Here is a 13,316-nt window from a genome sequence, read left to right on the forward strand (position 1 = left end):
CAAATTAACCAACAAAACGAACCGGGTTAATTGAACCAATTGAAAGAGTTTAACATTCTCAAATAATTTTGACTTGATTCATTTGTGAGTTACTCTTTCTGGTTACGGAATTGGGAAATTGTCTTGTCAACAATTCTGCTAGGATGAGCATGTGAAGTCTCTTACATTACTTGGTATTGCATTCCGAGTACATGTGCTAGAGAAATATAGTAGGAACTCAAAACTTTAACACCAGAACAACATAAAACACATATTTTATTATATTTCTAGGACATGAGACCTAATTCATTGGGTATCTTGATGTTGGATATCTATCAGATCCATACATAGCACGATCTCAGTCAGGTTACGAGTTAACCACGATGATACAACAATTTTTTGAAGTTCAACAAAGCAAATGCTGACAACATCATCAAATCATGCCTAACCCATAACTTTATATGATGATGGTGAGAATGCATGTAGCTAAGAGCCTAAGAACAACGACACAACACATACAAGAAACATATATTTAGAACAAAAAAAAAGACCCCAATACAATACAATTTGCAAAATGAATTAAGGGAAAATCATAGCTAACTAGATCAAGCCAAGTAGTTGTCACAGAAAATCGAACCCCACATAATGAAAGACCTATGGTGGTGGTGGTGGTAATTGCATCTACGGTTTTTGCATCGCAGACGACAGTGGTAGGGGTGGTGGTGGTGGCAATTGCATCTATGGTGGTGGCGATGGCGGTGGTTGCAGCGGCAGGGACTAACGTCAGGTCGAGAAGGCGATGACTAACAGTTTGGTTGCTATTTGAACCTTATTTTAAGTTATCAAGTGTAATAAGAGCGGCCAGTGTTGTAGTAGTTGATAGTCGGGCGGTGGGGACAGCGATTATTCGGGATTAATTGTGACTAATCGGCACCTAGCCGGGATTTTTACAACAATGCCTATTCTAACCCAACCCGTTGCTTAATTTGAGTCAACTATGTCACCGAAATGTATATATATTTTTTTATTCAGATCAACCCATATATTAATGTAGGGATGAGCTCGGTACCGTCCGGTACCGAAAGAACCGGTACCGAATATACCCGGTTCGATACGGTTCGGTACCGGTATTTGAGGGTAAAAACCGGTAAATACCGGTAGCGAACCGGTACCGTACCGGACCGGTACCGAACTGATACCGAAAATGTTAAAAGTCGGTACCGAATCAGTACCGAAAAGGTACCCGGTTCGGTAAATTCGGTACCGGTACCGGGTCCATTTTGCTCATCCCTATATTAATGAGTGGGTATGTGTAGCAGTGATTCTCAGGCTTAATCCCAAACATGTATTTGTGTAACGAACCAAAAATAAATCCCAAAACAAAACCTGCTTCAAGTAACAAATTAACCAACACAACCAACTTTTTAACCCCCTCTCAAAAAATTCATTAAAACCCCACAAATTCCTATAGAATCTTGCCGCAATAATTTACAACAAAACCAACGATAAAAGAAGACCCAACCATGGCTATACCAGTAATTCTAGCAGTTTTCACGGCTCCAATCATCGCAATGGCAGCTAATTACACTTCACTCGTCACCTTCATCTTTGGTGATTCTTTAACAGAAGTTGGCAACAATAACTACTTGAGATACTCACTCGCTAGATCAGATTTTCCCTTCTATGGCATCGATTACCCCAACCGAATACCCACTGGCCGCTTCAGTAATGGCCGAACCATTGCCGATATTATATGTACGTAAGTAAGTAAGCCTGTTTTCAATACATTACACAAGTTGTTAAACAGTTTTCTTTTTCATGCAGCTGAGAAGCTTGGAATTCCATCTCCTCCACCTTACCTTTCGTTAAATCGCCAAGATGATGCGGTCTTGAAAGGTGTTAACTATGCATCTGGTGGTGCTGGGATTCTGAATGACACCGGAATCTATTTTGTAAGATTTGATTTAGTTTGTTTTTTTTTTTTTTTTCATTTTTGGGCTGTAATTGTGTTTGTTCTTTCTTGTTTTTATGGGAGTGATTCTTTGGTTTACAGATTGAAAGAATATCGTTTGACGATCAAATAGGTTGTTTTGAGAACACAACAAGGGTGATCAAGAAGAAGATAGGAGAAGAGTCTGCTATTAGTCTTCTACATGAGGCCATCTACTTCATTGCAATGGGTAAGAGGTGCAGGGGCGGATCTAGGCTACTTTTGTGGGTTCCCAGAAACTCATTCGGTTTAGAAAAAATGGGAAAAATTAGTGAGAACCTAGTATGGTTTGGAAAAAAATAGTAAGAATTAGTGAGAATCTACCAAAAGGAACCAGTGAAAAAAGTTCCTAGATTCGCCACTGAGGAGGTGAAATTAAACACTTTTGTAACAATTTGTTACCATTTGATCATTTTATCTTTAAGTTTAAAACGGTTAATATATCATTATCATTAGTTGGTTAGTTTTATCATTATTTTTTTATGGTAATCTCTTTGTATAAATAGTTTTGAATTTCAATATTCACAACACACATAAAATATTAGTCACTAATACAGTTTTTAGTTGTTTTGAATTCTTTCATAGTTTATTGCGATTTCTACTTTATTTTTTGGGCTTTCGATAGGTAGCAACGATTACATCAACAATTTCTTGCAACCGTTTCTTCCCTATAGTCAACGGTACACCCACGACGAGTTTTTGGGGATTTTGGAGTTGAAACTAGCCGAGCAGTTAACGGTAAGCATGACATGTCTAGAGAAAACTAACAAATTAACGATTGTTATACCTAAAACTTATGTATGTTTTGTTTTTGGCAATGAAAGAGGCTTTACTTGCTCGGGGCACGAAAGGTGATATTTCTTGGGCTTGGACCTCTTGGATGCATTCCTTCACAACGAGCGAAATCAACCACGAATCAATGCTTGCAACAAGTGAATGATTGGGTGGTTCAGTTTAACTCCAAAGTGCAAAAGTTGATAAATGTACTAAATGTCAAGCTCAAAAAAGCACAACTTACTTTTGCGGATACTTATCAAGATGGTATGGATTTGGTTGAAAATCCGGGAAAATATGGTAAGCATGTATCTCCTAAACATTTAGGGTTGATCAACAACATTTCTAAATAAGGAAAGTTTCCTAAACAAAGAATAGTAACTTAATTTGTAGCATGTGGTGTTTCTGTTTAGGTTTCAAGGTGTCCAATACGTCATGCTGCAAAGTCGAGACGGCTGTAGGAGGATTATGCTTATCGTATGCACATGTATGTGACAATCGAAGTGAATATGTATTTTGGGACGCATTTCATCCATCCGATGCTGCGAATGTGGTTTTGGCTGATCGCTTCTTTTCAAAACTGTTTGCTACGTCTAATAGTTCGAGTAATTCTTCGTCGAGTCATGAGGGATAAAAGTAAAATTATATATATATTTTGTACCTTACAATAACATGAAGGCCAACAATTCAAACATATTAGAACCCTACAAAACATGTTTGATATGTCTTTTTGTCCTAATATATCCTTCATTTGTCAAGGCAAATTTGAAATTATGGTACATTTTGATGAATAAGAACTCGTTCTAATTGGAATTATCTTGTTCATAATAGGTTAATCAACTATGAGTATTTAGGCGGGAGGGTGTGGGGACGCCACCGCCGCCACCTCACCATGTATAGCGCCCATATTGGCTCCATCACCACACCCTCCAAGTGAAGAGGGGGGGGGGGGCATCTTCCATTCGCCAACATGGTAGCGCCAAGTTTGAAATGTTCAGATGGAGCCCACTAGTTTTAGTCCAATCAATTTTTTTTTTAAATTTTGTTCAGGTGGGCTCCATCCACACCCTCTAAATTAAAGGGGGGCTCCATGGCTGACGTGGATTCTACGTGGCTTGATAAAGCCCCTAGGGGGCTCCAACCACACCCTCCAGCCTTAGCGTTTTGTTTGTTTCCTTTTTTCGTTTAATATCCTAAAAACCTAAGTAGTCTATTGCTTATAACTCAAGGGACCCAACTAATAACATGGTAACCAAAAGATGGTAATATCAAATAAAAAGTTTATTTTGCGGATGAGAATGAATCTTAACCACTCATTTTTCAAATCAATAGTTAACATAAAAATCCTATTTATTGACTTTCTCTCTCCACATGCATATTTCGCCATCATTTTTTAAACGTTCATAACTTTTTTATACGACATTAGTTTTTTATAAAAATTTCACCATGAAAGCGAGCGTCTTTTTATCTTTAATTTGATTACCATATTGCAATATAAAATATGACAACTAAAAAACCCAGAAAATGTGTTGTATTTTTATGTTGTATAGCATTTTTTTGCTTGATTTTTGTACTATATTTTTGTGCTAATTTTTTTTTTCTAAATTTTTTGTGTTGGATTTTTTGTGCTAGATTTTTTGTATTAGATTTTTTTTTGCTAATTTTTTTGTGCTATATTTTTTGTACAATATCTTTTGTGCTATATATTTTTATACTGGAATTTTTGTGCTATATTTTTTTGTATTGGATTTTTTGTGCTAAATTTTTTGTACTATTTTTTCTTGTGTTGTATTTTTTAGAAAACATAACGAGTGTCACATGTCATTTTCGTAATGTTTTAGTACCAAAATGTTATTTCTTGTCATCATCACAATCCCTCTTAGGAACAATTAAATCCGAGCATGTATTAGGCAGGTGGTCTTCTAGAGGTCGGGTCATGCTAGAGAAACTAGTGAAGACAAAGTTAAAACATGAGACCTTTGTTAAAGGGGAATTAGGTGCTTACCACTCTGTCTACCTAAAAAGTTAATGTGTATGATCTGAGGCTAAGACATATAACAGATTCTTTTACTAAAAGATATTGTTTTATTTATTAAACGAATATGTTAATATGTAACTATGCTATACTAGTTTTGGAAAAATGATTTGTAGAATGTCGATAAAAAAGAATGAATCACCTTCCTGGATATAGGTTCTTAAGTATGACATACCTACTCCGATAAATGTCATATGCGTGTGTTAGTCACCCTCTCGAATATACTTTTGACCCTATTAAACAATCATTTGCATGATTTCTAGTAACTGTAATTTAAGCAATTGAATTAACAGTAAATGGAAATTTGATTATATGTACAACTGTCCACATATGGGTTCAAACATAATTTTCGTAGTTATATTTAGTCAGTCTTAGGGTATAAGGAGTGGTTAGACACTTAGAGTGACAAACTAAAAAATCAATCAATGAGAGTGTGCCATGTCAAAGTGGTAAACTATGCTCAAAAGTGTTAACAATGGTTAGACACTTGGTGAAGTAGTAAACTATTTAAAAAAAAAAAGGAAAAATGTGTGATTGGTTGAGATGGCATGGACTCCACCACACACACACCCCCTCTCTCTTCTTCCCTCCATTCACCACTTCGGCAAGCCATGACCGAATTGACAAACTTTTGTGTGGCAAACTATGTTGGCAGTAGTGTTACCAATTGGCAAACTTTACCGCACCCTACTCCGTATACCCTTAGAACATATATTTTATGGTTGACAAAATGTCTAGTTAAAATTTTAAAGTCAAACTTGTATTTGTTTGTTTCTTGGGATTGGTGACCCAATAAGAGAAACAAAGCTTCTAAAGCATCTAAGTTGCAAAAGTCATAGCTTCAAGTCTCACAAAGAACTTCAAGTCTCACAAGAAGTTTAAAAAAATAGTCGTTAAAAAAATTTGTATTTGTTTTAACGTTAATAAAAAAGAGATCGGGAACACCACCCCCGTCCTCAGCAGCCTTGAAAATTTGCTCCAAGACCAGGACGGCTTCCCCAATGTATTCCCTGATTTGGTCTTCCCCAATGTATTCCCTGATTTGGTCTCTCTCTCTCCCTCCCTCTCTCCCTCCCTCCCTCCCTCATCATTTTGGTATTTGGTGAGTTTTGATAGTTTTTGGTGGATTCCCCCTAATCAAAAGAGTTTGGGAAGTTGCGGGAAAAGATGAGGTGGCGCTAATGTAGCGTTTAGGAAGATCCGTTGTTTTTTGGTGGATACCCTTTCACCCTTACCACTATAGGTAAAACGCTCTAGTAAAATACATGTTAAACATGTCAATTTGCTTATGTTGACGAATCTAAATTTGTAAACATCACAAATATAATTTTCATTTACAAACAGGTGGTGATATGAAGTCTGACGACGGGCCAGTGGGTAAGCCCACTTTACCCGCTTTGGGCCTTTTTATCTAGAAGCCCAATTATTTAAAAAGCCCACCGGTTATAATAGCCTTGCTCGCTAAGGTTTCTTCTATGTACAAATGGGCGGGAAACAGCTAAGGAAAACAGGGCTCATTTAATGTCTGATAAGAGAGGCATCCGGTCACTATCATCGTACTTGTCCGGCGATGCATTAATGAAGACGGATATCGCACCGTTGGGGGTCAGACACGTGTCTGACCTTCCCAAGGGATTATAGTTACCGTTAGATAGTGTGGGAGCATTTCCCTTGGAGATAAGGGCATGCTATTATATAAGAAGGCACAAGGATAAGGCAAAGGCAGGTATGATCTCCGGCCACTCTCCTCATTTACTACTCTCAGTTACTCCCCTCATTAACTCCGACCAACATTCCTTGTATTTACTACACTCAATACATTAATTAGATTCACACCAAGATAGGAACTCTCCGGTGAATATCTTCATCGGAAAACGTTCCTTTTCCTCATCCGGCAAGTTTACTTATTCTCACGCCGGAGCTTGGTCACGGATCCCCCTCCCGGGGTCCCCCGTGGCGAGGCTAACGGTTTATTATTTTGTAGCAAGCAAGGATCAAAGCTCTCGACGTCACCGAAGATCTAACCGACGTCAGCCGGAGGTTGGGTATTCGACATTGGCGCCATCCGTGGGACACAGGCCTGACCAGTGTTCCCACACTAACATCCGACGTTCAGAGAGCAACTCACCTTTCCTGAAACAGCATGGCAACTCCACATAGTTCACGTGTCACCCAAACAGCTCAAAATGATCTGGAGAAAGTCACTGTGGAGGATATCACCCATGAAGAGGATAACGAGAATCTGGTAGAAAACCTGGAAGAAACGGAACATGTCACCCCTGGCTTCGTGGCCATGCACAGGGAGAAGATAACTAAGTATCTTGACGATCTGAAGAGACAAGAAAAGTTAGACAGCCTCAGGGCCAGACTCTCTTTTGACACACCTTCTAATCAAGAAGGAACGAACTCCCAGAATAAGGGCAACAACGGGGACCAACTGGAAACATTCATGACAGCCCTGAGGCAGATGTCTTCCGAAGAGAGAGAGGACTTGATCATCGGTCAGAAACACAAGGAAAAGGAGAAAGACGACTCAGGTAGCGTTGGTTTGGACCAACCATACCTACCACGAGACCTGGCAGAGGTCTCAAAGTTCACAAGGAGAATATCAGAGGCACCCATGCCTCCCAAGACAAAGCTGCCCCCAGGCTTCGATCGCTACGACGGAACGAGGGATCCAGAGGATCATCTGCATGACTTCCGAGGAGCGGGGCAGCTGGGAAGGTGGCCCATGCCAGTATGGTGTCATATGTTTGTGCAAACTTTAACAGAAGGAGCCCGGCTGTGGTTTGATAGTCTCCCTCCAGGGAGCATAGACAGCTACGAAGAGTTAAGCGAAAAATTCCTCAGAAATTTCGGCCAACAAAGAAAGGTAGTTAAGAATCCCAACGAAATCCTCCACATCAGGCAAAAGGATAACGAGCGGATAGACCAGTACATGGAAAGGTTTGTCAAAGAAAGCATGAACATCAAAGATGTTCCGGAGGTCATGAAAATCAGTAGCTTTATAAATGGGCTGAAGCATGCACAGCTGTGTGAAAAGCTGGGAGAGGAGTTCCCACCTTCCTTCGATAATCTCATGGACAGGGTCAGGGCTTTCGTCCGGGGAAAGGATACGGTCAGCAAGGCTAAGGAGACGGACACTACACCCCGAAGGGCTACTCCAACAGCAAGACCCCTTGAAAAAGGTATTCCCTATTCCCGAAAGCCTCCCTTCGATAGAATGTTACATGACAGGGCAAGGCCCTCATACTCCCCCTACAGGCCCCGAGGGAGGGGCCCTCCCCCTTACCCTGACAACTTCACCCCCCTCGTCAAAACTCCAAGTGAGATACTGGCCACGGAAAGAGTGAAGAATTCTTTCCCAAGGCCACCCCCCATAAAGCCAGGTCCCAAGGCACAGCCAAACGAATACTGTGAGTTTCATAAGGGCTTCGGGCACAAAACCGATGATTGCATGTACCTCAAAAGGGAAATAGAGGCTGCGGTGAAGACGGGAAGACTGGCCCACCTGGTCAAGGAAATCAAAGAAGGGGGAAGGGATCGTAAGGGAAGAGATGCAAGAGAGCCCGGGAGGGCAGATGTCGATATGATAAGAAGAAGAAATGAATTTGATGTTACCCGAAGTGTTAAGGCCAGAATCCTAGGCTCTCCGAACTGCATGAAAACTCCCATCCTCATGCCATACTTGGAAGAAAGCGAAGTACAACGGCTCCTGCTGAATATCTCAGCTGTAATAGCTGGACACAAAGTGTCTAGAATACACGTAGACGGAAGATCCGGCGTCGAGGTAATATATGAACATTGCTTCCTCAGATTCGACAGAGATATAAGAGATAGACTGGAGGAGGACTCTATCCCGTTGGTAGGATTCAACAACAGTGTATCACACCCTCTGTGAAAGATCAAGCTCCCATTCACAGTTGGTGTAGGGGATAGGGTCCGGACAATCAACTTAACCTTCACGGTAGTCAGGGCACCCTCCAAGTATAACGCGATTTTGGGAAGACCTGGGATTGGAGACCTACAAGCACAAGCATCTACTCCTCACGGGGCTTTGGTATTCCAAACACCAAAGGGGCTTGCATGGGTTAAGTCAGCCTATGAAGTGGTCTCTTCAGTATCCAAAGGAGAGGAACCCGGGAAGACCCAAGGGAAGAAAGTGGAAGAATGGGTCCTCTGTGATAAGTTCCCGGAGCAAACGGTCAAGGTGGGAAGCCACCTAAGTGACAAGTGCAAGAGTGCCCTGAAAGAGTTGCTCCTCCATAACCTAGATGTGTTTGCGTTCCAACATGGTGACATGACGGGAATCCCCAGAAGCCTGACGAAACACCGACTCAACACCTTCACATGGGCAAAACCAGTAAGGCAAAAGAAGCGGAGCATGGGGCCAAACAAGAGAAGGGCTGCTTGTGAAGAGACCCGCAAACTGCTCAGGGCAGGGATAGTCAGGGAAGTCAAATACCCATCCTGGGTTGCCAACCCAGTTATGGTTCAGAAAAAAGATGGGGGATGGAGGATGTGCATCGATTTTCAAGACTTGAACAAAGCATGCCCCAAGGACTGCTACCCCCTCCCGGAGATAGACACCCAGGTCGACTCCCTGTCCCAATACCCGCTGAAGTGCTTCCTAGATGCCTATAAGGGATACCACCAAATACAGATGTCAATAGAAGATGAAGAAAAGACCGCTTTCATCACCGATGAAGGAACATTTTGCTATACTAAGATGCCCTTTGGTCTAAAAAATGCGGGGGCAACATACCAAAGGTTCATGAACACCTTATTTAGGGAGCAAAGGGGAAGAAATCTAGAGGTGTATGTTGACGACATCGTCATCAAGAGTCTGACAGAAGCAGCCATGATAGACGACATAGCTGAGACTCTCAACACAATGCAGGATGTAAATATGAAGCTGAACCCCGGGAAATGCTGTTTCGGGGTAGAGGAAGGAAATTTCCTAGGGGTGGTGGTAACTAAAGGAGGGATAAAGGCAAACCCAGAGAAGACCCAGGCTGTGGCTGAAATGCGCTCCCCCAGGTCCTTGAAGGACATCCAGCAATTAAATGGAAGGCTGATTGCGCTAAATCGTTTCTTATCAAAAGTGGCTGACAAAACCCTCCCTTTTATGAAGGTGTTAAAAGACTGTCTCCAGTCCAGCAAATTCAACTGGACCACCGAGGCCGAAACCGCCTTCCAGGAGATGAAGACCTACATCTGCAAGCTCCCAACGTTAGCCACCCCGGTGCCCGGGGACCCACTGCTCCTTTACCTATCCGCCTCTAAGACGACCATAAGCGCGGTCATGATGGTGGAACGGGAGGGGAAACAGATCCCCATATATTTCATCAGCAGAAGGCTTAAGGGGCCCGAGGAGCGGTACATGCCTTTAGAAAAACTCGCGTTGGCCCTGGTTTTTGCATCTAGAAGGCTCAGAAGGTACTTCCAAGGGCAAAAGGTCACCTTAGTAACTGATCAGCCCCTCCAGAAAGTGCTTAGAAAACCGGAACAGTCAGGGCGGCTGGCTAAATGGGCCATAGAATTGGGAGAACATTCTCTGGAGTTCAAACCCAGGACAGCCATGAAGGGGAAAATACTGGCTGACTTCCTAGCAGAAGTGCCTGAGGACGAAGAGAGGGAATTATAAGGTGGGAGGCTTTGGAGGAAGAAGAAAAAAGAAGGGAAGACGAGGCTGTCTGGAAGTTGTTCACGGATGGAGCATCCAGTGAAGAAGGGAACGGTGCAGGCATCACATTGATAAGCCCCGAGGGGGTTGAGCTGACGTATGCTATAAGGTTGGATTTCGAAAACACCAACAATACCGCCGAGTATGAAGCCCTCTTGGCAGGAATAAGATTGGCTCAGAAGATGAAAGCAAAACACGTGGAGGCCAGTACCGATTCACAGTTGGTAGTAAAGCAGTATCAGGGGGAATATGAAGCGAAGGACAGCATCATGGCTCGGTATGTGGCGAAAGTCAAGGAGACGGCTAAGGCATTCAGAACCTTCAAACTGGAATACATCCCTCGGGGGAGGAACAGAAAGTCTGATGCGCTCAGCAAGTTAGCTTCAGTAGCATTTGACCACCTCGCGAAGGAGGTTAAAGTAGAGGTCCTGACATCCCCTTCCCTGGACGTAACGGAAGTGGCCACAATCGAAGGTTCCCAAGAAACATGGATGACCCCGATCATTAAATTCCTCCGGGACGGGACCCTACCCGAGGGGGAATGGGCGGCCAGAAAGGTAAGGGTCAAAGCCCTACAATATGAACTGATTGGGGAAGAGCTATACCGAAGGTCGTACCTGGGTCCGTCCCTAAAGTGCATAGACATGGAAGAGGCCGAATATGTAATCAGGGAAATGCACGAGGGAATCTGTGGAATGCACTCAGGACCAAGAACGGTTGTAAGAAGGGCAATGAACGCGGGATTCTACTGGCCACGAATGTACGAGACGGCATCTGAAGAGATAAAAGAGTGTGATAACTGCCAGGTACATGCACCAATGACCCACCAGCATAAGCACCCTATGGTCCCGGTCTCGACATCTTGGCCGTTCCAAAATGGGCCATCGACATAATCGGGCCTTTCTCGGAGGGTCCCGGGGGGGGGGTCAAATACGTGGTGGTGGCCATTGATTATTTCACTAAGTGGATCGAAGCGAAACCCCTGGCAAAGATCACCGGAGATCAAATGAGACGGTTCGTGCTGGACAATGTCGTGTGCAGATATGGGGTCCCGAAGGAACTGGTGAGTGACAACATGGTGCAATTCGCCGGAAGACCCTTCAAGCCGTGGTGCGAGCAAATGAGGATTCAACAAATGTTCACCTCTGTAACCCATGCTCAGAGTAACGGGTTGGTGGAGAGAGCCAACCAAAGCGTTGTCAAGGGAATGAAGGGCAGGCTTGGGAGGAAACAGAAGGGCTGGCTGGAAGAACTCCCATTTGTGTTATGGGCATACCGAACCACTCCCAAAAGTTGCAATGGGGAGACCCCATTCAGTCTTACCTACGGGATGGAAGCCATGATCCCTGCAGAGATCAGATCCCAAACCGCCCGGATGAAGCTGAGGGATGAGGAGAACGAGCAGGATCTAAGAATGAACCTGAACTTATTGGAAGAAAGAAGAGATATAGCAGCGGTAAAGGAAGCTCACTACAAAAAACTCCTAGCAAGTTACTACAACACCCGGATGAAGAAGCTCAACCTCGTCCCAGGGGACCTAGTCCTTAGAGCCAATGAGGCCAGTCTACAGGAAAATACCGGGAAGTTGGGCCCCAACTGGGAAGGCCCCTATAGAGTCACATGGGCAAACGGGAAGGGAACGTGCAAGTTGGAGACTTTAGAAGGAAAAGAGGTCCCCAGGACCTGGAACCTGATGCAGCTCAGGAAGTATTACATGTAAGGGGCATGCCCCCAGGAGAAAACGGCCAAGGGCCACTTTTGTTGTAGGAAAACTATATGTACGGGGACTTTCCCCCCAGAAAGTAAACCTTTTGTAAAAAGTCTATGAAGGGAGGTATAAATCCCCCGAAGATTCAATGAAAGACGGACAAAAATGTCCCATTTTGAAAACTGCGGGTAACCATACCTGGGCAGACGTGCCTGTGAACACCCTTCAAATCTAAAACTAGAACAAACAAACACACGTGTATGAGGCATCCAAAGACGTGCCCAAAGCCCGGCCGTGGGGCTAATAAAGGTCTAGCTAACCTAAAAAACGGACAAAAGCAAGTCAAAAACATAATATCACATTATAAACTTGTCCACCGATTGGCCTCGAACAGACAATCATAGTTTAACAAAGCAAACAACAAAGAACAAATAATGCAAATATACTCGTATATAGAAAACTACGAAGGGGAAACTGCTCTTTTTGATACAAAACATACGTACAAAAAGAAGCCCCAATAACTGGGGCAAAAAACTAAAAAGACTATTACAAACATGGCGAGACAAAGTAAAGACATAGCTCCTCGCCAAAGCAGCTTGAAAATCTCCAAGGAATCACCAAGCTAGCCTCCGATATAAGCCCCTGCAAAATAATATAAACAAGGCAAGAAACAGGCAACAAAGCAAAAGAGGAGCTGTACATATCCATAGGTCGTACGATTAGCGGTCAAGATGGTCCCCAACACAAAGGACCATCCAAAACAAAGTCAAACCAAACATACAAATATCCCAAGGTAAGTTAGAGTTATTACAACCATATCGAAGTTTGTTAAGTGTTCAGAATTCACTGGGGATCACCCCCGGAAAGAGACGGCGGGGACGAAGGACCAACGGAGGAGAACAGGGCCTTCAGTTCATCAATTGAGATCATGGGATGTTCAAGGATCTTGGCGAGGACGGCTGGGGTTTTACGCCCAAACTCCTCGCTCAGTTTGGACAACCTCTTCTTCGCTTTGGAGTTATAAAGAGGAGTCTCTTTTCTGCCCAGGCCCTGGGCAGAATAAGCATAGCCGTCCTTCAACCCTGCCTGATAGCCAACATCCCTATAGGCCCTATAAACCTCCTCCAAACCGCTTTTAAAGTCT

General features: G+C 43.2%; 1 protein-coding gene across 1 annotated transcript; it reads left to right on the forward strand.

Moving 5' to 3' along the window:
* The first annotated feature begins 1,328 nt into the window (after positions 1-1,328).
* On the forward strand, positions 1,329-3,556 carry LOC110905839 (GDSL esterase/lipase At5g37690). Its single transcript, XM_022151296.2, has 6 exons — positions 1,329-1,734; positions 1,804-1,931; positions 2,033-2,159; positions 2,595-2,707; positions 2,794-3,043; positions 3,157-3,556. The coding sequence occupies exons 1-6, from the start codon at positions 1,503-1,505 to the stop codon at positions 3,375-3,377; spliced, it is 1,071 nt and encodes a 356-aa protein (XP_022006988.1). The 5' UTR covers positions 1,329-1,502; the 3' UTR covers positions 3,378-3,556.
* The last annotated feature ends 9,760 nt before the right edge of the window (positions 3,557-13,316 follow it).

This window comes from Helianthus annuus, chromosome 14 (genome assembly GCF_002127325.2).
Source record: "Helianthus annuus cultivar XRQ/B chromosome 14, HanXRQr2.0-SUNRISE, whole genome shotgun sequence".
In the NCBI taxonomy this organism is placed as follows: domain Eukaryota; kingdom Viridiplantae; phylum Streptophyta; class Magnoliopsida; order Asterales; family Asteraceae; genus Helianthus; species Helianthus annuus.

Bases quoted from the DNA above. Each gene is read 5' to 3' on its own strand.
- LOC110905839 (XM_022151296.2), top strand. From the start codon at position 1,503: ATGGCTATACCAGTAATTCTAGCAGTTTTCACGGCTCCAATCATCGCA. The intron at 1,932-2,032 runs GTAAGATTTGAT...TTTGGTTTACAG, and splicing joins ATGACACCGGAATCTATTTT to ATTGAAAGAATATCGTTTGA. The intron at 3,044-3,156 runs GTAAGCATGTAT...GTTTCTGTTTAG, and splicing joins TGAAAATCCGGGAAAATATG to GTTTCAAGGTGTCCAATACG.